This window comes from Sinocyclocheilus grahami, unplaced genomic scaffold (assembly GCF_001515645.1).
Source record: "Sinocyclocheilus grahami isolate Dianchi unplaced genomic scaffold, SAMN03320097.WGS_v1.1 scaffold710.1, whole genome shotgun sequence".
NCBI classification, from domain to species: domain Eukaryota; kingdom Metazoa; phylum Chordata; class Actinopteri; order Cypriniformes; family Cyprinidae; genus Sinocyclocheilus; species Sinocyclocheilus grahami.
This window is the reverse complement of record NW_015505889.1, coordinates 672,494-695,210: the sequence shown is the minus strand read 5'-3', so window position 1 is coordinate 695,210 and position 22,717 is coordinate 672,494. Positions and strand designations below refer to the sequence as shown.

Below are 22,717 nucleotides of genomic sequence, written 5' to 3'. Positions count from 1 at the left end.
AAAAAAAGTTTGAAAATAAATAGCCTATTAAGTCTAAATATTTAAGTATTTGGCGCTGTGATGAACATCATAGCAAATACACAAATCTGAATGGCTGTTTAAATAATATAAACACGATTCAGAAGCAAAAAGTAGTGCAGCTGCTTTGTTTACAGGGTTTACAGGGTAACGGCTGCATTTAAATGAATTATTATTATTATTATTGCTGCAGTTTAGCACCATCTGTTATCAGAGAGTGAAAGTGCGCTTTCCTCCAGAGTCTCTTGCATGTTCCTCCATGTGCTTCTGGTCCGGCTTGTTTACATCAGAGTGTGCACGCTTCTTTCATGCAGCATACAGCGCTGTTGTGCATTTTGACCAGTTGATGGGAAAAGTATTCTTAAAATGCATTCAAAATTCGGAATAATTTGTAATATATAATTATTCACGGTATTTAGAAGTGCCCACAATAACAATATCATGCATATTCATTACCGTGATATATCGCATTACCCAATTCCGGCACAAGTCTACCTGTAATACCTTCGTTCATCGTTGGAACACAAATTAAGATATTTTTGATGAAATCCGAGTTCTTTCTGATCCTGCTTAGACAACAATGCGATTACCAGAAAGGTAGTAAGGACCTCATTAAAATAGTCCATTTGACATCAGTGGTTCAACCGCAATTTTATGAAGCTACGAGAATACTTTTTGTGTGTAAAGAAAACAAAAATAGCAACTTTATTCAAAAAAATGTTTTTTCCCGTGTTAGTCTCCGCCCCGCATTCAGAAAAAGTAACACGACGGATGCGTGTGGTGTTGCTGATGCTGGAGCCGGTGTTCTGACATGGTACTGTCGTAAGCGTGTGTCAAAGTTTGAAACGGAAGAGAAAAAATAGTTGAAGTTGTTGAACCACTGACTATTTTTATCAATGTCCTGACTACCTTTCTGTGCCCTGAACGTGGTAGTTCCCTTGCTGTCTATGCAGGGGCAGAACGCTCTTGGATTTCATCAAAAATATCTTAATTTGTGTTACGAAGATGAACAAAGATCTTACAGGTTTGAAATGACATGAGGGTAAGTAATTAATGACAGAAGTTTAATTTTTGGGTGAACTATCCCTTTAAGAATAGGAACATTGATGTGCTATGGTTTTATGATTTTAAATGCCCTGCATTACTATTTACATTGGGCAAACATTGACTGTTTGGTCAGCTGCTAAAATAATTAGTTATGCAGGCCCTAATTTATACAAATATTACATATTTTTTAATTTTGTTACATGTTGCTGCCATAATAATTGTCTATTTCAGAAGCGTGTGTAATTTTGTTCTCGTTTTTCACTATAGAGGTGCGGTGACTTCCTGTATTATTCTTGACAAAATATATCTATCCGTATTTAAAATGAAGCAAAGCACAACAGTTGCCAGAGGGTGCTTGGTGACTTTGGATTGATCTCTTTTTCTAAACTCAAGACAGGTGGATTGGGACGGCAGTTCAATTACCACACAACCTCTGTTTGTAAAAAAACAGTAGGTAATGCAGCCAGGAGTTTTCACATGGATAGTGGAAAGAAAAACAGTCATTCTGGATATGGACCGCAATAAAATCATCAACTTACCACTGTAAATGTTAAAAAATTATCTTTAAAAAAATCTACCAGCATTCATCCGAAATTGAGTAGTTCCAGTTCCAGAAGCTGTGACCATTGGCAATACTTTTTACATCACAAAATATAAGAATAAAATAGAATTGTTTTTCTGTGGCAGAAAGAGAAAGCCAGAGATTTCAAACAGCACATAGTGAAATACCTGGAGTCCCTGCTTCACACACAGCATAGGGTAAGTGTTTGTTTACACCACTGTAGTGTACACACCACTATACACCACTGAATAGTCTTTCATGAATTGCTATTTATCTTAAACCAGCTGGTGAAGTGTTGGGAGGCCTTCCTGCCTGAGGCCAAAGCCATCGCTTGATCAGAGCCTTGCCTCACACGCTCCTAACCTTTGACCTTGACAACAGACAATCAACAGTTCTCTCTTCCTATTTCCTTTGCTCTCTGTGTGTGAAATAACATTGTACATCTTAATACTCGTTCATCGATAAGCAGATCCCCAGATTGTGATGGTAAACCTGTGCAGTGACACAACTGAATGTTGAGTGTAGAGGTTAAAGGGCAGAGCGGCATTAAAAAAGAACAGCTGTGTGTGAGGTGCAGCAAGAATATTTTTTTATGTGTGCACGTATGTGTGTGTGTGTGTGTTCGGTGTTATCCTTAAGGTTTTTAATGGTGCTTGGCCTGTGTAATGTTTCAGTAGAGACATTAAAGATTGTAATCCATTCCAGATAATAGAGAGAAACCCTTGAGATGTTCGCAAGGCACTCAACTCAGCCTGATGTTGCACCACATTCTTAAATTGATAGCAAAGTCAGAGTATGATATAGAAAAAAAAAAGATTCACAGACTATGAAGGGAAAATGTTTGGTGTCTTTTGAATGAAGTCCCATATTTTGTGTTGATAGTTTTAACTGAATTTGTATGTTCTCAAACAGTTGCACTGATCTGGACTGGTCCAGATAAAGGTCTACTTGCAGTATAGGTGTCCAAACATTTCTATTAAAAATTCTAAAAGAACTTGTTAAAACATACATTACAAAAAAAGTTTAATTAATTTTAGGAGAATGTGTAAAAACATTTGTACTGTGGATGCTTTGTCTTTAACATTTATGCACCGCTGGTGTATTCATGATATCACAATACCTTGCAGAAACTGGGGCTTCATTTATAAAATGCATTTATGATCAGATTTGCTCCTCAATTCCATGAATTTGATTCTATGTCAAAAGTAAGGAACATTGGGATTTAACATTGGGAAAAAGCATGTGTATGAACTTCTTGTGCTCATATACCAGTAATTAAACTCGATTAAGAACATGTAAAGATAAATAGGCACATTATGCATTTATATTCACAAATTAGCAATATTTTAACTGCTTTGTGATGATTGTCACTGCAATTAGCGAATTATATAATAATATAGCCATGAAGTGGTATTAGTGTGCATACTGTCAGTGTAGTTGATGTACTTCTTCACATTGCACATGAACTGTGATTTATTAAGTTATGCATTTAGGGACATTTTTGTGCATACAGACATTTTATAAATTGTTCATATGAACATTTCAGAAACTTTTGTATATTCACACATCACTAGATCATTCTACGCATGTCTATAAATGGGGCCCCAGGACCTTAAATGGCATGGATATTGAGGGGACACCCCCATATTCAAAGCAAAGGTCCATTAATGTTTTTTAAAGCCAGATTTACACCAATAATGAATTTTGCGTTATATGTTCTTGGTAAAAACATGTTGGTTTGAAGCTCTTTTCCTGACACTAAAGACTCTGTGCTGTTACACATGTATTATAAGCTTCCATTTTGACTTATTAACATGATGTTAATGACCTGGTACAAGAAAGATGTGGATTGGTTTAAAACGGTTGTCCTGTCAAACATTGTCTATTTGATGAAAATAAAACGGAATAAAAAAAAGTTGCTGTCATCTTTTCAGATTAAAGGGATAGTTCACCCAAAAATGAAAGTTCTGTCATTATTTACTCACCCTCATGTCGTTCCAAACCCATAAGACCTCCATACATCTTCAACATGAACGGAGATCTTGCGGGTTTGGAATGACATGAGGGTGAGTAATTAATGACAAAATTTTCATTTTTGGGTGAACTATCCCGTTAAGGACACCATCTCAAACCATCAGGATTTCATCAACTAATCAATATAACATTTGTTTAAAAAAATAGGCAGCAGTACAACCATGCATACATACATACATACATACATACAGGTACAAAATATAATAACATAAAACAACTGAAATAGCGAATCCTTTAAAATGAACCACAATCAATAACACATCAGTCAGAACATCTACAGCCAGATGTGACTGCCTCCAAGTCAGTTAACATCTTCTTAAAAGCTACCAATGAGACCAGCGTATTAATTTTCATAGATTTCTGTAATTTGTTCCATGAAGAGGGAGCAGCATACCTAAAAGCCTTTTTCCCTGCTCAGTTCTAACCTTTGGAACAGACAGAAGGAAAAAATCCTGCGAACGAAGATTGCAAGTCCCAGTGTTATTTACACTGATGTAGGTCAGAAGGTAGGATGGAAGTAGACCTAAAATAGCTTTGTATATGAAGATATACCAATGTTGAAGTCTCCGCTTTTTAAAAAAAATCTTTTAATTGATCACTGACAAGGGACTCTAAAACCTTGACCAAAACAGACAATTGTGAGATCGGTCTGTAGTTATTTAAGATGGAAGGGTCACCACCTTTTAACAGGGGAACCACAAAGGCTGATTTCCAGATGAAAGGAATGACATTTGTGTTTAAGCACAAATTAAAAATATTAGTTAAAGGCACTGCAAGTTTTCCAAAATTTTGATGGGTTATTTAGGTTACGAGTAGTTTGAGAAAGAAAATGGTCAGCTTTGGCTTTTCTATTTTTTAGAGTACATGCATTACGCAGTTGCCTGAATTCAGCCAGTCAGAATTCTGATTTGATTTTCTGGCTTTTGCCCATGCCACGTTGCGCTCATGAAGGATATTTGCTAAATCAGAAGAAAACCAAGCATTGTTTCGGCCTTTAACTCTGTATTTCTTTAGCGGAGCATACTTATTAATTATATTGGTGAACCCCTCATGAAAGAGGTTCCAAGCACTATCAACATCTGTACTAATATTATTTTTTTCCCAATCATAATTCGATAACTCGTAAAGGAATTCTTGTTCTGAGAAATGCTTCATGTTACGCTTGACTATAATGCAGGGTTTAATCTTAGGTATTTTAGTATTTCTAACTGTTGCTATGACACAGTGGTCACTAATGTCGTTTGCAAATATGGAAGCTGTTGAGTACTTATGAGGAACGTTAGTTAGAATCACATCTATTAGTGATGATTTTTCCGGATTTTTAATGTTTAGCTGTGTGGGACTGTCAACAATCTGAAAGAGATTTAATGAATCACAATAAGCTCTGAAATCATCAGATACTGGTTGTAACCAGTTCCAATTTAGGTCTCCGAAGGCTACTAATTCCTAGAGTTCAAATCAGAAAGGAGTTGCATTAATGAGGGCAGAGCACCGCTAACAGCTGAAGGTGTCCTATAACAACCAACGACCGTTATACAAAGTGATTTAGAAACTTTAAGCTCGGCGTCTTCACAACATGTCGGCAGTGGCAACAACAATACTACAGCGAGAATAAAAGTTACGCCTTCTTTCTTTGTGTGAACATTTGGGCAGCGTTATGCAAATCTTCCCACATAGTGAGGTAGATATGTGGGGGCGTGTTAGAACGAGCCATTTTAGGTAGGCGTGGTTAACTCTTAACTTTTATAAAGAATATCTCTTTGGATTTGAGACTTTAGTCTTTGCAACTTTGCAGATCTTCTTTATGCATCAAGAGCTTGTAACACTCCAAAGAGAAAGGAAAAATTTAAATCGCATCATATGACCCCTTTAAATCTATTACATCAGGTAGGCAAAATGATTTATTTTCTCATGTACCACAAGCAATCAAACCAAAATTAGGCATTCTACGTTGGTGCTTTGAAGAAAAACAGGCACGCAGCGCAACGTAATAATTAACAGAAAAAAAAGACAAGAATGTGCATCCTTTCTGAAAACAATACAAAACTTTAGCATAGCATCTTGTGATCACTCTGCCAGGCTTTCGGAGAAATGTGCATAGGCTAAATCACATCATAAACACGCTTATAATTCTTAATAAATGAAAAGAACATATTCAAATACGAGTCTTTACTGTTAAATGCGATTGCCGTTATTATTGAATTTCATTAGTCCCAGTTATGATTTATGTGCAGTTGTTCACAGAAAAGTGAGCAGGACATTATGATAGTTAAAATAGAAAAAAGACATCTAACCGTCATAACCAAATTAGGTTACATTTATTGTCATATTAAATATCTCAATACACATCATTAGATGACATTAAGCACAACTTGTGTAGATTTATTTAGTAAAAAGGCTTGACTGCTTCATTTTGGCGTATATTTGTATACTTTTACCATTTAATCAATCTCAGCATACGTTAATTTTGTGTCGCTAGACATTTGCATCACTGTTAATTCTGTTACACTTTAATTAAAACTGAAACTAAACTATATAAAAACTAAATAAAAATGCGTTCACAAAATAAACTAAACTAAAACTAACAACAATATTAATTAAACTAATAAAAACTAAACTGAATTGTACAGCAAATTGGAAAACGATATTAAAATAAAACTAATAAAAAATTTAAAAACTATAATAACCTTGGTTCGATCCACATCTAGGGGGTGGAGATGGGTGGGTTTAGGGATCAGGGGGTGGAGATAGGTAGGTTTAGGGGTGGAGATGGGTGGGTTTAGGGATCAGGGGGTGGAGATAGGTAGGTTTAGGGGTGGAGATGGGTGGGTTTAGGGATCAGGGGGTGGAGATAGGTAGGTTTAGGGGTGGAGATGGGTGGGTTTAGGGATCAGGGGGTGGAGACAGGTAGGTTTAGGGGTGGAGATGGGTGGGTTTAGGAATCAGTTGGTGGAGACAGGTAGGTTTAGGTATATGTAAGGTGGGAGGAGTTGGATCTGGATCCAACCACGCCCCCTGGATCTTGTGTTCTCTGCATATAGATAATATGCAATATATTATGAGTGTAGTAACCATTTTGGCTGGGATGGCTCATCTAATTTTTTTTTTCTTTTTGCACATTTACATTGCAAGTTTGTAAGTTATGTACTAACATGTATGTGAATTACTAACATGAAAAAAATAGGGAGCAAGAATAAAAATGGCATATTGCCTCGTGAACAAAAATGTAAACTGTAAATACTTTGACAGAGGAGCAAGCTTTCTGCCTTTCTGTTTTTTGAAGTATTTGAAACATATTCATAAAATCAATAAAATGATTTACATTTCTTCCATTTACATGATATTTACCCAACAAAATAAGCATGTTCACAAGGTCAGAAATCTAGGGATTCAATATAATCTTAAAAACAGGTCTTTAAATCTAAGGGAAGAATGTTATTAATTTACTTATTCATTTTCATAATCGCTGTAAAATTATCTTATGTTTATGACATATGCTCTGCTGTTATAAATGAGTTTTTGCAAGGTGGACTCACCTTGTAGGTTTCAGTCATGTTAAGAAAAATGTCTGTTTTTTCAGTCTCGTTCATTAACTGTGTGTAACGTGGACAGTCATCCAGAGGGAAAGAAAGCAGCTGGAAAGAAAAAAAAAGACGCACAAGAACACTGTAGGCAGGTCATGTAGCCATGGAAACAGATTTGAAACCTACAGAGACATTTACTGATGCTGCTGCTCAGCAAATATGACTTCATTGCTAGAGAGGTCAGGGCCAAGTTTCAGTGAGCCACAAAATTGTGGAGAGAAAAGTGGGAACAGAACTGCAGTGTGATGGGTTCTGCAGTGAGGACCATCTCCTAAATAAATAATTATAATTTGTAGAGTTTATTTGGGGTGGAGATGGGTTGGTTTAGGGATCGGGGGGTGGAGACGGGTATAGAGAACAGTTTTACCCACAAGCCATAAAATTTGTCTATAACGACTCCCTAACGACTGTCTATTACAACTCTATAATTCACAGTAAGTCTTTCATGGTTAAGTTATCGTTTAAAATATATTCCTCTATGGAGAAAACCTCAATGCTGCACTTGATAGGGAGTTTAAAAAAACTACATTGACACACAGTCTTCAATATATCATTCATTCAAAAAGACAATACTTAATAGGCAAGATTGATTGGCAGTTTTTCCTAATGCTAGATAAAGTCATGAGTGCATGTGTGCAACTCACCTCACAGAACAATGTGTCACACACACTCCAAATAGTCTCAATGTTGGTTTTCTCCAGTCCTGTTTTATTTTTCACCATCTCTATGAAGGCCTGCATAAAATGAAATTATTATGAGTGTAGTAACCATTTTGGCTGGGATGGCTCATCTAATTTTTTTTTTCTTTTTGCACATTTACATTGCAAGTTTGTAAGTTATGTACTAACATGTATGTGAATTACTAACATGAAAAAAATAGGGAGCAAGAATAAAAATGGCATATTGCCTCGTGAACAAAAATGTAAACTGTAAATACTTTGACAGAGGAGCAAGCTTTCTGCCTTTCTGTTTTTTGAAGTATTTGAAACATATTCATAAAATCAATAAAATGATTTACATTTCTTCCATTTACATGATATTTACCCAACAAAATAAGCATGTTCACAAGGTCAGAAATCTAGGGATTCAATATAATCTTAAAAACAGGTCTTTAAATCTAAGGGAAGAATGTTATTAATTTACTTATTCATTTTCATAATCGCTGTAAAATTATCTTATGTTTATGACATATGCTCTGCTGTTATAAATGAGTTTTTGCAAGGTGGACTCACCTTGTAGGTTTCAGTCATGTTAAGAAAAATGTCTGTTTTTTCAGTCTCGTTCATTAACTGTGTGTAACGTGGACAGTCATCCAGAGGGAAAGAAAGCAGCTGGAAAGAAAAAAAAAGACGCACAAGAACACTGTAGGCAGGTCATGTAGCCATGGAAACAGATTTGAAACCTACAGAGACATTTACTGATGCTGCTGCTCAGCAAATATGACTTCATTGCTAGAGAGGTCAGGGCCAAGTTTCAGTGAGCCACAAAATTGTGGAGAGAAAAGTGGGAACAGAACTGCAGTGTGATGTCCTACCTTCTCTTCATCCGCTGGGACAGTGTGAACAGGTATTGGTTGCCATTTCATATCTGGATTAAACACCTCAGAACCATTAGGTGGGAACATGCCAGCCAGGTTCACTTCTGCACTCATCAGAGTGCGGTCAACATCTGTACTTCTTATGAATATCTATAACGCAAAGACAGGATTACTTATTCTATTTAAACAAACATGACAACTCTACGTTTAAAGGAATTGTTCACCTTAAAAATTAAAATTGTCATCATTTACTCACCCTCATGCCGTTCCAAACCTGTATAAGTTTCTTTACTATGCTGAACACAAAAAAATATATATTTTGAAGAATTTTAAAGAATAAAACAGTTGTTGGTCCCCATTGACTTCCATAGTAAGGAAAGAAATACTATGGAAGTCAGTGGGGACTTTCAACTGTCCAATTACCAGCATTCTTCAAAATATCTTCTTTTGTGTTCAGCATAAGAAACTCATACAGGTTTGGAACGACATGAGGGTGAGTAAATGATGACAATTATAATTTTTAAGGTGAACTATCCCTTTAAGTTTATTAAATATGTTTAAACAATTTAAAGAGACAGAAACCTCATGTCGGTCATAGTCCTCACTCAGGAATCCGGTGTACCGTTTCTTTAAAAACTGACCCAGTTCGAAATGCTGCTTCATTCCCTCCTGAAATGATCAGAAGATTGAGTTGAAGTAATAAAAACACCCTCTTACTAAATCTTATGGTGAAAGAATGAAATAAAATCCTTAAAGGTGCATTCAGTAATTTGGCGCTAACTTAAAGTTGTAAACATTAAGAAATAAACTGTTTTTGTGAACAGTCATCTGAATGTGAGATGAAGGCTTTACTCATAACTATTTTTCTATAAAAAGTGTTGTAATTATGTAAGGGGCGGGTCACCCCCTCAATGTATACATAAACACAATATAGCACAGATACTTGCATGTCACTATATAAACTAAAGTCTACTTAAGTAGCACACAACCAATTAAAACAAAGAGCATAAAGTATGTGTGTGTGTCTGCATACTGTACCTGAGAGAGCTGTCCAAAACCCTGGGGCCAGTCACTCTCCTTATAGGGATCAGTTGGATAGGCCTTGATTGGAGATCTGTCACCATGACGATAAAGCTGACGGAGAGGAAGTCAAATACCCCATAAGTATTGGGGATTTATATATGTACGTATGTATGTGTGTGTGTGTGTGTGTGTGTTCAGGAGGAAGAACTACACTGTGCAACTGTGACTAGATCAGCAAATCCAACTTGTCATGTGCTCATCCTGACACCCGGACACAAGCCACAGCTGTGTGTAAACACAATCTAATTGGTTAAGCAGATTCAGTCTATCTCCTTATCTCTGTCTATCACAGAAATCAGCCATGTTTAAATATGTATCATGCATTAAGTTTTCAGTACTGGCTTGTGGCCTTCTCTCATTTACACTAAAGTCTATAGAAAGATTTACCTGAATCATTTAAGTAGGTGTTCTAGGAATGCATTCAATTATAGTCATGTTACACAATCACGCTTAAAACAGCACAACCCTCTGGTTTAAACTTCCTCATCTGCACTGACCTGATCGTCATGATTTACCACAGAACACTTCTTTTCACATAATTAAACCAGGTGTCAGTATCAAATATGTCTACCCACAAACATTTTTTTTTTATGTGGCACAGAGGTGAAACAAAATGTATAAACATTCATATCTTCAATATGATACAGTAACACCAACATATGTACAAAGTAGAATAAACATATTTATGTGTGCAAATAGAAGAAAAGTTAAACCACATCTTTAAATACTCTCATTTAGCATACAATCTGGTACTTTTATTATTGTGTATAAGCCTAAGCGATTGGAATTTTAGAGTGGGGATACACAATGGAAATATTAACCATTTTTGTTTATGAATTATTATATTGCATACAATATAATGAAGTTGGCACACATTCAAGAGATAAATGATTTTCATAACAAGAACTTTGAGAACAATGAAATGGCTTACATTTGTAGGGCTAAGAATAAAGGAACTTAAATTACAATAAAACAATTAAATAAATGGACAGCGGTTTCTTCTGAGATACCACAAAATGAAGATGCCTCAACATCGTCAGAACTTCCTTATAATTGGATATACAAAACTTGCCCATCAAAAGCCAGGCCTTTTTCCTATCTATACATCCAATACAAAAGAACCACAGTAGAATTTACTTGGAATAAACCTACTGGGATAGCTTGAATCAAAGCATTTTATTGCTTTGACTGAACTGGGAGGTGCACTGAAAGTAGGGCTGCACGATTATGACAACAATCATAATTGTCGATTATTCCCTTGAAATTGTAATTGCGATTATTAATTACGATTATCACAATTTACATTGAATGATGTTAATACCATTGTTTTGATGCAACTGCATGCCGTATTTTTATATGAAAATAAACAAGCTGAAAACACTAACTGAAAAACTTGGTAGTGCTTTTCTATAGTATTAAGCCTCAAATGTCAACTAAACAGCGGATTGGTTTCTTCTTTAAATGATAAAAAAATAAAAATATGAATGGTATTATAATGTTATACTAAAACTAAAATAATGGGAAAAACCATTAAGATAACGTGTAGAAAGAAAAAAACGCATCTTAAGCATGCAGGATAACATAAGTGGACTTTGAACGATTAATTGCCGCTTTGAACGATTACCTAATTGTGGCATCCATAATTGTAATCGCGATTAGAAATTCGATTAATTGTGCAGCCCTAACTGAAAGTAACAACATGTTTCATCATGTGATGAACTCAAATATTTAGTAAGCTGATAGGTTGGATACAATATCAAATAACCCAAGTTTAAGTCGAGAACAAGTTGTAGAGCCAAAAACAAAGTTGTGCATGTGCAAAGCATGTCAGCAGATATTGCCACTCACGCGCTGTTACTGTTGGATACCGTTTCAAACTAGACTGATATCACTGTCGATACAATATAATCAATGCAAAGCATTGAGAGCGAATACAACCGAAAAGGATACACAAACTCAGCTCACATTGTAATGCACACAAATATGACACATAACAAAGAGTCAGAATGTGTGTGTCATTTTATGAAAGGTTTTTAAGCCGAACGGATTTGTCAAAACAGCTGCAGACAGTACGTTAGTTTAATACCGCAGACAGATTATAGCTCCATTATACACTACTCACAACAGTGACAAACTTCAGCGTCCTTTCTCCACTGGAAAGTCTGAAAGTGCAGAGGAAAACGACGATCAGAAAACAGGACTTCATACTTGTGGACGAGCAGCTGAGGCAGAGTACAGTAACCTCATTGAACGGTCGTCGTCTGGCTGATCTGGCACACACAAACACAAGACGAGCTGCAGGGGTTTCCGGGTAAAAGAGGGCTCCCATTGGTCAACGCATTCTGCGACGCAAAACACGTACATTGATTGGTCGGTCAAAATGAAAACCCACTCTTGTTATATTTTTAACCTGATATCCAAGCCTCAAATATGGTGTATCTGAATATGAGATACTTTATTCTTAGCCCTACAAATGTAAACCATTTCTTTGTTCTCAAAGTTCTTGTTATGAAAATCATTTATCTCTTGAATATGTGCCAACTTCATTATATTGTATGCAATGTAATAATTCATAATATGATAACTGATTGTTTTCACACTTAATTTGCTATTTTAATTTTGAATGGTAATATATATTATTTTTATATTATTTTATTTAGTATTTTCATACAGACATTTTAAAATACTAGGTTCATCTAGAAAGTAAATAGCAAGGTGTTATGTATGCACAGGGTTGAATTATTACCGCTGTACCTGTGTTTACAGCATAGACTGTATAAAAACAAACGCGACAGCTCAGGTTCGCCTGTGAACGATGTTTTCGGTAATTGATTACAAAGGATCTGTGCTCTACTGGCTTTGTCTGTACGCTTTTTTTTGGCAGGAGGTGTTGAACACAGCAACAAATCTAAAGTACATTCGACCTTCTTTTCGGGAAATAACAAAACTATTTCTCACAATATTTATATAAAGCCGAACATACAATTTATACTGAATATTTAAACAACGTTCCTGCTGCTTAAGTGCCCAAACGTACTTGTTTCACTTGACATCTACGATTTCAAGGAGTATATTCGGACAAAAATATGAGAAAAAGGTAGGCCAAATCTGAGACCTCGTGTGGTTGTCTTAAACATATTTTAAACAAAACAACACTCATAATTTAAACACCACACAACTGTGTATTAATACACCACCCGTAAACTGTAACGCTAGCCTGCTAACTGCTAAATTTGAAAGCTGTTAGCATAGTTTCCTCATTCAAAAACAAACATCGTACATTTTATATAATTTTCAATGGTTACTTTATTCTATGACCATGAAGTTACTTTACTAAGTGTTTATAGCACTTTTATATCCCCTATCTAGCTTTAATAGCAGAAGATAACAGCTGAAGTCAAACATGTAGCTTGCCAGATGGAGGATAGCTCAAGTTGTCACAAGACATGTAAAGCTAATCCATGTTTTTTCACCCTGTTAGCTTAGGGTTGTATTCTTAAATGTAAATAACATTTTAATAATTTTATAAGTATATTTATCCATATAATACAGGCAAGTGCATAAAACTGCGTTTGCTGCTTACTATTTAATGATGTATAAAGACTATTTAATTATATAATTTTATTGATTTGTTGTCATGATTAGTTCTTATCTATTTTAGCCTTTCTTTTGTTGTTTGCTGAAATATATCTTGTCTTGCATATCTTACATGTTACCTACTTTCCCACCAGTTTGATTTGAGTAACATACCTTTGTAGCCTTTTTATTAATATTTTGTATAGTTTTTTAATGTATTTTGTATATATTTATATATGGTTTTTATTAATGTTTATTTTAGTTTTCATTATTTTAGTACATCAAGTTAAACTAAATGAAAATGTGAAATATTGGCAACTAGCTGAAATAAAATAGTTGATTTTTTATTTATTTGATTTATTTATTTTTGTTGGTGGTGGTGTTTTAGTTAACTAACCTCTACAATAAAGTTTCTATTTATCTGTGTAAGATATTAAAAGGAGTCTTTCTGCCATTGCATGTGTGTATTTGTAATTTTTGTAACAATCTTTGATTGTTTTTACACTGCTCTTCTATGCCCTGCCTATTCATGTGACACCACCAGGATACACCATCGTTTCGCTCTGTAGTGTTGATACAATGTGCGTTAAAAGTTCTTTTACACCTTGTAATCTCCTTTGACACCTGTGCTGATTGCGCAGAGATCATATTTGGAGACAATCTGTGGTGAGATACAATGCTGGAAGATTTAACACTGAATTTAAATAACGTCTTACCAAGAAATGGGAAATTGTCTCATTGTCACAAAATTAATATTGAGTTGTATTCAAGTTATGATGTGTTATATTTCTAAGACATTCATGAGCATTGATGGCCCTTTTTTTGTGGAAGTTTTATGACCATTTGTTGATCTCTTTGTCTCTCACCCAGAATGATGGCGTGGCAGTAGCAGTGGTGGTCTAGTTGTGTGTGAGCCGGTGGACGGCTCTGGGTCTGGTGTAAGAGGGTTGGAGCGAGGAAGAGTTTGTGGAGATGAAGGTGGGACAGAAGAACTCAGTATGTATCCTGTCAAGTCGAGAGCGAGGAGCACGAGGCCTTGCCTCACACAGGATCCTACAGCAGCTTGTAGAGGAAAAGACACAGCGCATGAAATGGCAAAGCCAGGTAACTGACGCACAGATCTCTGTCATTTGTTGACTTGGAGCCTCTTGTATGGGGAAATGCCTGCTCGGTACAATGTGTAATGTTAGAAGCAATAAGCTGCCTACTGATCTTACTGTAGTATCACTATTACAGGTTGTGATTCAGTGGAGCAGCTGGTTCACATAAACAGGATACTGATCCATCTTTCAACAGCGAGCGTTTTGTGAATCCCGTGGTGAACTCTTCGAGATTAGTTCAAGGTCAAGTTGTTCGAGTTGTCAATGAGGTCAAGTTGTTCGCGACCGGCCAACATAGAACATAGACGCGCATTATGCAAATGTGTTACCCTGCGGTGTGTAGCCGTCACGGAAGTGGGATTCGAACTACTAACGACTCGTTTCAGCTGTTCAGAGTCGATTTTTTATTTTGGGAGACAATAACTTTATTTATCGTGCACTTTCAGCTTTACAACTTTGCAGATTGTTTACATTCACATACAGCTACATTACACACTGCATGAAAGGCAATATTGGAAATGGCATAATAGGGGCACTTTAAGACAATTTTGTTTTTATTTGTTTCGCCAACTGTTGATCTTTAGGATTTATTTACTATTTGACATTCTAAATTAATAAAAAAATTCTAAAGAACTTCTAAATAAATACATTTTATAGCCATAGGATTCTTCTTTTTTAATAATTGTCAAAAATTGACTAGAAAAAGTACACACTACTCAGCACCCGTAAAGGGCCGTTCACACCAAGAACAATATTTATTTTAAGCTTGTGCTGCAGGCTTCTGCTTTAAATGTGTAAGCTATTTAAAGCTGGGTGAATTCTGATCGGCTGTCAATGTTTATAATGTTCATCAGCTGAAAACGATCATTCTCAAAGTGATTCTAGCAATATCATTCCTCCATGTCATTATTGCTATAGTTGTAGTGTGGACTTCACTATTCTCATATAATTAAAATGATTTTTAAAACGTAGTTATATCTGTCATTCATAATAGTTTTCGTCTTTGGCGTGAGTAGGTCTTAATACTGTGGTTTGGATGTGACTGAGGTAAAATCACTGCTCTATTGATTTTCTTTCGGTGTCACAGAAAGTGGAGTTACCAGACAGCCCTCGCTCAACCTTTCTTCTGGCCTTCAGTCCAGATAGGTAAGACAACTTTGACTTCTTTTTCATAGTCTTCAGTACAGATCTGCTAAATAAACTGACAGGCTGATCTCAGGCTTTTCTAGTTAGGCCCTATCATCGACAAGCTATTCAGAGAGTTTTTGCTATTTGTCTCTTCGCAGGTCTTTAATGGCCTCGACCCATGTGAACCACAACATTTACATCACAGAGGTTAAGACCGGAAAGTGTGTTCACTCTCTAGTGGGTCACCGCCGGACACCCTGGTGCCTGACCTTTCACCCTAGCATCCCTGGCCTTATTGCTTCTGGCTGCCTGGATGGAGAGGTCCGAATCTGGGACCTGCATGTAAGTCTTGACCATACGCATATTCAATGATTGTTTTGTCAGCTTGTAATCGTTCTGCTCTTTGCTTTAATATGTTTTTTTGTTTTCTGTAGATTAGTGGTCGACCGATATATCGCCATGGCCGATATTTGGCATTTTTTTTAATATTGGCATCAGCCGATAAGTTTTCCTGTTTGGCCGATGCGTTCAAGGCTTTTATTTTGACAGCGGCCTTCTCTCTCTTGTTCGCCGTCGTCGTTAACAGTTCTATCTAAGACGTCTGTCTAATAATCAGATAGAACGGTTACACAAAGGAATTAAAATGTATACAAAAAGTATTATAACTATTGCTTTTATATTATTAGTAATAGAAAGGCAAACATTATAATACTTTCTCATTTGCCATCAGCATTCAGCAAATACGCATTTATATAATTTAAACAAATCTTTGAATGACTAATGAACATTTAATTTCACAAAGCTTGCAAACTTAGTCGAATCCAGCTGTGAGATCTTATGAAGTGTGATTGCGTGTACTCTGCATGATGGTCGGTCCGTGTGAATTGAATGCGGACAGGAGGAGAGTTCAGCTTCACTGGAGACGCGTGATCGACAAACTTTAAACTAGTGATTTCAAATTATGCTGCGCTTTATGCATTTGCCCACTGCCATATGCATGTCATTTCCACTGTGTGCTGTATGTAAAATGAGTGTTACCTTGGCTTTATTTGAAAAAATATGATTCCCAATGCACACAAACTTCCCAGAATACTGAGTGCCCTGTTGGTTACAGTGTTTACTTCCTTTTTTTATTATATTTTTTATTAAATATTTATTTATTTGTGAAAAATACTTTGTCATCTAAAGTATAAGTATGTTTATTTAACACATTTACTTTTTAATTCATTTTCAAATGATTTGAAATTTCTTAAACATTAATTAAAATAAATAAAATTGTATCGGCTTTATATCGGCCACCCTGCTTTCCAAGATATCGGCATCGGCCGTCAAAAAACCAGTATGGGTCGACCACTACTGTAGATTTGTCACCACAAGTTAATTTTGCTTTTGTGTGGTTTTGTTTCAGGGAGGCAGTGAGAGCTGGCTCACAGAGAGTAACTCAGCAATTGCATCCCTTGCTTTCCATCCTACTGCTCAGCTGTTGCTCATTGCCACCAACAATGAGCTACATCTGTGGGACTGGAGTCGGAAGGAGCCCTTTGCTGTGGTGAAGACTGGTAGCGAGACAGAGAGAGTCAGGTTTGGTGCACATATATTTTATTAATTTAAAGGGATAGTTTGCACAAAAATGTAAATTGTCATCAACTATAAAACACTAATAACTTTTGATACTTTATACATTTTGTAAAATAATTCTCAATTAAGCAGTTTATTCCATCTTCTGAAGATAAACGATTGCTTTATATGATGAACAGATTTAATTTAGGCTTTTATTCGCATATAAACATTGATTAATCCACATATATAGAGCTTATCAAATATGATAAAGGGATTCTCAAATGTTCTAGTTTGACGAGCAAAAAACAATGTGGTTTGTTCTTGCATGTCAAATAAGCACATTTGAGAATCCTTTTACTATATTTGATGCACTTTATGTATTTGTTATATATTTATAACATATAATTATTAATGTTTATATATTAAGAAAATCTGTTCATCGTGGAAAATTATCATGTCTCTTCAGAAGACTTATGGTGCATCCCTAATCGCGTACTTATGCACGTTTTGTAGTATGAATAGTGTGTTCACACTGAAAAAAAAGTGCGCTTTAAATACCCGGATAATGCACTTAAAAACCTGAAAAGTGAAGTGTGTACTCAACTGTCACAGCTTTAATTACGTTGCGAAAGGGGAGGGGGCTATCAGATTCCGATTGTTAAAGACAAATTAAGTACAAGTGTATAAGTGTATCATTGGGATGCAGTTTTGGATTAAACTGCTCATATGGACTTTTTGAAGTGTCATAGTTTTTGTGGAATGGATTTTAAATGGAGGGACAGAAATTACTCAAGTTTCATTCAAAATATCCTCATTTATGTTTCAAAGATGAAGTCGTTTGGGTTTGAAACAACATGCGGGTGAGCAAGTGATAAGTGATTTTTAATTTTTGGGTGAACTAATTGTGACTTTCCGGTGTTTTTTGCAGGTTGGTGAGATTTGATCCATTGGGTCACTATCTTCTAACTGCCATTGTAAACCCTTCAAATCAACAGGTGAGTTTTTTGCTGGAATTGTAGTTGTTTAGGCACAAGACATTACATTTGTATTCTTTCAAATGTGTGCATATGCTTGCATTTGTGCGTTGTAGAATGATGATGATCCTGAGATTCCAATGGACAGTGTGGAGATGCCTCATCTCCGTCAGCGCTCTTTCCTCCAGTCCCAGCCTGTAAGACGCACACCTATCTTGCACAATTTTTTGCACATCCTCACTTCCCGCAACTCCGTCCCTCAGGCTGGAGGCACTCTCGCTGCTTCCAGTGATGAGGCGTCTGATTCGTCTGGGCGTTATGCTGTTTTGAGGGATCGATCCCGGCTGCCGTACCATGGTTGTGTTCAGCCACTCGGAGTAGTGTGTTTCTGTAGCCGTTGCTCATCAACACGGGTTCCGTCTCCGCCTGACGAGGACCCTTCAGACTCCGCCTCCCTGGAGGGACAATCACACGCGTCCACCTTTTCTTCTGCACGCACAGAGCCGCGAATACCACGGCTTCCCACTGAATCAAATCGGCCCTCAGCATTTAGCTGCGTGTATGGTGGTGGGAGCAACGTGCGGAACATTTCTTCTAGCTCTGGGAGGAGGGGAGTGTCTGGAATGGCACCCATCCCACCTTTCCGGCAGCAACCACCAGGCAGGGAAGATGGAGGCCGTCTCCCTGGGGCAGATTGGGTAGGCTGTGTGCTTAATGGACGAGGTAGTAGTATGACTCCACCCAGAACCAGTGCTTCCTCTGTCAGCCTGCTTTCTGTCGTGCGACAGCAAGGGACTTCTAGCCAGTCACCTGTTTACACCTCATCTAGTGATGGATGGGGCCTTCCTCGTAGCAGCGGCAGCACATCAGGGACTAGTTCTAGCAGGCACCGCCCACCAGAGGAAGAGGGCCACAGCAGCCCTTCTTCCATCCGCAGTGTTCTTCAGTGTAACCTTAACCGCTATTTCATGGAGTATGATCGAATGCAGGACCCTGTGCAGCCTCAAGAGGGCAACAGGCAGGACCAGCAGACTCAGGAAATGCTGAATAACAACATGGACCCAGAGCAACCAGGTCCATCTCATTACCAGCCACTCTACGGTGGCGAAAACCCTTCACGCAGTCACATGAACCGCTGTAGAGTCTGTCACAACCTTTTCACCTACAATCAGGGCACTAGGCGCTGGGAGAGAACAGGTCAGCAGACATCTGCTGAGAGAAATGCAGCTTGGCAACCTACAAGTCCTGCCCTCCACAGTGTAGCCCCAGTCTCTCATTCTGATCATGACCTACTTGAACACAGACCCATGGAGCCCAGCCCAGACGCCCCAGAGCCTCATATTCCCTTTTCCCGCAGCACAGCTACTGGTCAGCACGAGGAGCAGACCGTTGGGCTGGTCTTCAACCAGGAAACTGGACAACTGGAGCGTGTTTACAGGCAGTCCGCCACCTCTCGCTCAACAAATGTACCACAAGAAGCCTTAAACCAGGAAATGCCTGAAGACACGCCGGATGACGATTACTTACGCAGGTGAGGCAGCAGTCTTGTTTGAATGCTTCAAGAGGTCATGTCATGAGGAATTAAACTTTCTTGTTTGTTAGATATTGAAAGGTTTCATTGTAGTAGAAAACATGCCAAGTTTCCTCACCAGTCCAAAAGGATTATTGAAATTGAGCCGCACTAATGACTAATTTTCACAACTTACTGATATCAGATGTTAGCTCATGACTATCTACATGGAAATGACAGCAATGTCGATTTATGTTGAGAAACTTTGCCCGACTAGTTACAGTGAGGTAAATAGGAGGAAGTAGGATAGCAGGGCTCAACTGAAAGAATTAATGGGGTCAGCCAAAGTTTTCACTGACCCCACTGCAAAAAACCAAAAAAAACCTTTTGGCCATATACTCTATTGTTCAATAGTGACAGTACAGACATTTACAATTTTACAAAAGATCTTCAAATAAATTATATTGGTTGGAACTTTCTCTTAATCAAAGAATCCTGAAAAAACGTGTCACAGTTTCAACAAAAATATTAAGCAGCACAACTGTTTTTAACATTAGGAATTAGAAAGGTTTCTTGAGCACCAAATCTGCATATTATAATGATTCTGAAGGGTCACGTGACACTGAAAACTGGAGTAATGGCTGCTGAAATTTCAGCTTTGCCATCACACGAAAAGCTACACTTAAAATAATTTTCAAGCTTTTTTATGCCTTACAAACTTAAACATGGATTGTTTTGTGATCCTGTCACAATGTAATGCAGGCTTTGCAAAGATGCTGTTGGCAGTGCAAACTGTATCTCAAGGCTCAGCAGCTGAAAATGGTTTGCATATGAAATGGGCAACAACACTGCGTGAGGTGCTCTAGTGCTAACACACCAGCTGTGAGTTTGATGTCATGTCAAATATAATTTTTAACATTCTTATTCTTCAGTAATAGCCTCTTTGCAAAGCCTGTGTTATATAGTGACAGGACCACAAAGCAGTCCACACTGCGATGCGCCACATAAACTGTCATTAGAGTAAAATGATCAGGAACTTTGTTTGGCCTTCAAAGAAAAGTGTCTGGCATGGAAATCAGCTTGATCTGACCTTGTGCCCTTCTGTGTGCACTCTATTAGCCCTCTCAGCAAAGTGTGCCATCCAGAGCTGGGCCTAGTATTAATGAGGTGCTTATCTGCATATCAACACTGTCACTTCCCCACAGCACAGATGAATAAACATTAAGTGAGTGAGGTGACAAACAAAGTTTCTTTTTGCTTTTTGTTACATAAATTATAAATCTCACCAGAAAGAAATTGCAGATACACTGGCCTGTTTCCATGCATGTCATTGTTTTTATACAGTATCTGGATTTATGTAAATTCACAAGAGCTTGTTGTGTTCACAAAGCATGTCAAAAGTGAAGTGCACAGCGGACTTTTGGAGCCTTCACACACACGTCAAAATTTCACCCTGAACTGCTCAAAGACCCCTATAACAAATTAAGGTATCTGCAAGATACTGACAGAAACTGTAAGTGAAAGGAACATGTTTGTTGTGTTTATGCTGTTCATAGCAACACAAACAGAAAGAATCTGTCATTTGAGATTTGTGAGCTTATATTTCTCACCCCTGTGATCTCAAATGTAAGCGACAACAACAAGTCCTTGAAATTCCGACAGTGCTTGAATTTAGTTGAAATGAATTAAATTACTGTAATATCTGGTAAAACTGCATCTTCTATTGAAAAGTGATTAAAAGTGCTCTCAGTGAATAGTAGGCCTATATGTATACACTACTATTCAAATGTTTGGGGTCAATAAGATTTTTTTAATTTAAAGACTTTTTTTTTTTTGCTCTTATACATTTATTTGATTAAAAATACAGTAAAAACGGTAATATTGTGAAACATATACAGTATATTACAAATACAAAGCTAAATTGTCAGCAGCCGTTAGTATGACATGATTCTTCAAAAATAATTTTAAGATTTGGTGCTCAATAAGCATTTCTTATTATTATCAGTGTTTTTTTTCTGGATTCTTAAAGAAATAGATCTTAGAAATCTTTTGTGATGTAGGCTACATGCAGGGCTTTACGCTTTTCTTTTTAGGAGCACTTGTGCTCCTAATTTAAAAAATGTAGGAGCACGGTCAAAAATTTAGCAGCACCTTCTAATCAGTAATCAAAAGTTCTGATAAAAAAATTAACCTTCCCATTACAAGGTGATGTTTGATTCCTTAAAGTGATTTACAGGGAATTTAGTTTCTACCTTTGTAATGGCATTTTTCTAACTTTATTAAAAGTATGTAATCTTTTATGTTAAATTAAATGTATATATATATTTATAAGCTTTTTAACATTTCTAATTAAAACAACAGCATAAAAACAAGTAGAATAAGAATAAGTTACCAATCAAATGAAATCAGTATTTAAGAAATGAATTTGTGCTACAGAGTTGGCACAGAAGAACACACAAGTGGCTTGTAGGTGTATTTTCAGACGTTTACTGAGGCTCAGAGGTTGCATGAGTGCAATTAAATTCATAAAGTCATGTTGAGGTTAATGTTTTAAATATAAAATTTTGAATATAGAAATATTAAATGATTTAAATAGCAGAAAATATATTTTAAAAATTAAACTAAAACTGCCAGCAGGTGGCGGCAAATCACTGATTTTATCACTGAATCATTCATTTAATTGATTAGTTCAAACAGCTGAATCATTCAGGAACGAAGTATGTGACTGTCTTTAATTTAATAATTGACTCACTAGATTAATTTAAAAACGTAGTTCATTCATAAACGAATGACTGCTGTGTTTGATGGAGATGCGCAGCGGTCAGCTGTTACTTTGTTTGAAACTATTTTAGTTGACGAAATAGAGCAAAATAAGGCAATTGTGTTGTTGTCAAACAATATAAGTCACTTAATGTTAACTGTTGTATTAAATCAATATCACATTTGCAAACTCCCTTAATAATCATTAAAAGCTGTCACTCATCTTAGTTCGTCGCGATCTCAC

General features: G+C 36.8%; 3 protein-coding genes across 6 annotated transcripts in view; 2 read left to right on the top strand and 1 right to left on the bottom strand.

The window, feature by feature from the left end:
- LOC107560120 (sorting nexin-1-like) overlaps positions 1 to 3,377 on the top strand; it is a 10,786-nt gene extending 7,409 nt beyond the window's left edge. The window contains exons 14-15 of one of the 2 annotated variants that reach the window (XM_016244201.1): positions 1,753 to 1,824; positions 1,912 to 3,377. In XM_016244201.1, the coding sequence (XP_016099687.1) occupies positions 1,753 to 1,824; positions 1,912 to 1,962 (123 nt within the window). In that variant the 3' untranslated portion in view covers positions 1,963 to 3,377. Of the gene's footprint in view, positions 1 to 1,458; positions 1,731 to 1,752; positions 1,825 to 1,911 lie in introns of those variants that run through there. The other variant, XM_016244200.1, reaches the window with a different exon arrangement.
- Positions 3,378 to 7,674: 4,297 nt separating this feature from the next.
- LOC107560092 (lysosomal acid phosphatase-like) lies at positions 7,675 to 12,170 on the bottom strand. Its single transcript, XM_016244142.1, has 7 exons — positions 11,988 to 12,170; positions 9,821 to 9,916; positions 9,365 to 9,451; positions 8,780 to 8,932; positions 8,478 to 8,576; positions 7,890 to 7,979; positions 7,675 to 7,746 (listed from the first exon to the last, which is right to left on the bottom strand). Exons 1-7 carry the CDS (start codon positions 12,069 to 12,071, stop codon positions 7,675 to 7,677), a joined length of 681 nt encoding a protein of 226 aa, XP_016099628.1. The 5' UTR covers positions 12,072 to 12,170.
- Positions 12,171 to 12,716: 546 nt separating this feature from the next.
- The window catches only part of ambra1a (autophagy/beclin-1 regulator 1a), a 91,511-nt gene continuing 81,510 nt past the window's right edge, over positions 12,717 to 22,717 (top strand). For all 3 annotated transcript variants that reach the window (XM_016244198.1, XM_016244199.1, XM_016244197.1), the window contains exons 1-7: positions 12,717 to 12,962; positions 14,312 to 14,545; positions 15,629 to 15,687; positions 15,828 to 16,011; positions 17,078 to 17,250; positions 18,158 to 18,224; positions 18,320 to 19,734. In XM_016244198.1, the coding sequence (XP_016099684.1) occupies positions 14,414 to 14,545; positions 15,629 to 15,687; positions 15,828 to 16,011; positions 17,078 to 17,250; positions 18,158 to 18,224; positions 18,320 to 19,734 (2,030 nt within the window). In that variant the 5' untranslated portion in view covers positions 12,717 to 12,962; positions 14,312 to 14,413. The remainder of the gene's footprint in view (positions 12,963 to 14,311; positions 14,546 to 15,628; positions 15,688 to 15,827; positions 16,012 to 17,077; positions 17,251 to 18,157; positions 18,225 to 18,319; positions 19,735 to 22,717) is intronic.

Coding starts and splice junctions, on each gene's coding strand:
- LOC107560092 (XM_016244142.1), bottom strand. CDS start 12,071: ATGAAGTCCTGTTTTCTGATCGTCGTTTTCCTCTGCACTTTCAGACTT. Junction 8,933..9,364: donor AGGACTATGACCGACATGAG/GTTTCTGTCTCT, acceptor TTTGCGTTATAG/ATATTCATAAGAAGTACAGA. Junction 8,577..8,779: donor TCCCAGCGGATGAAGAGAAG/GTAGGACATCAC, acceptor TTTTCTTTCCAG/CTGCTTTCTTTCCCTCTGGA.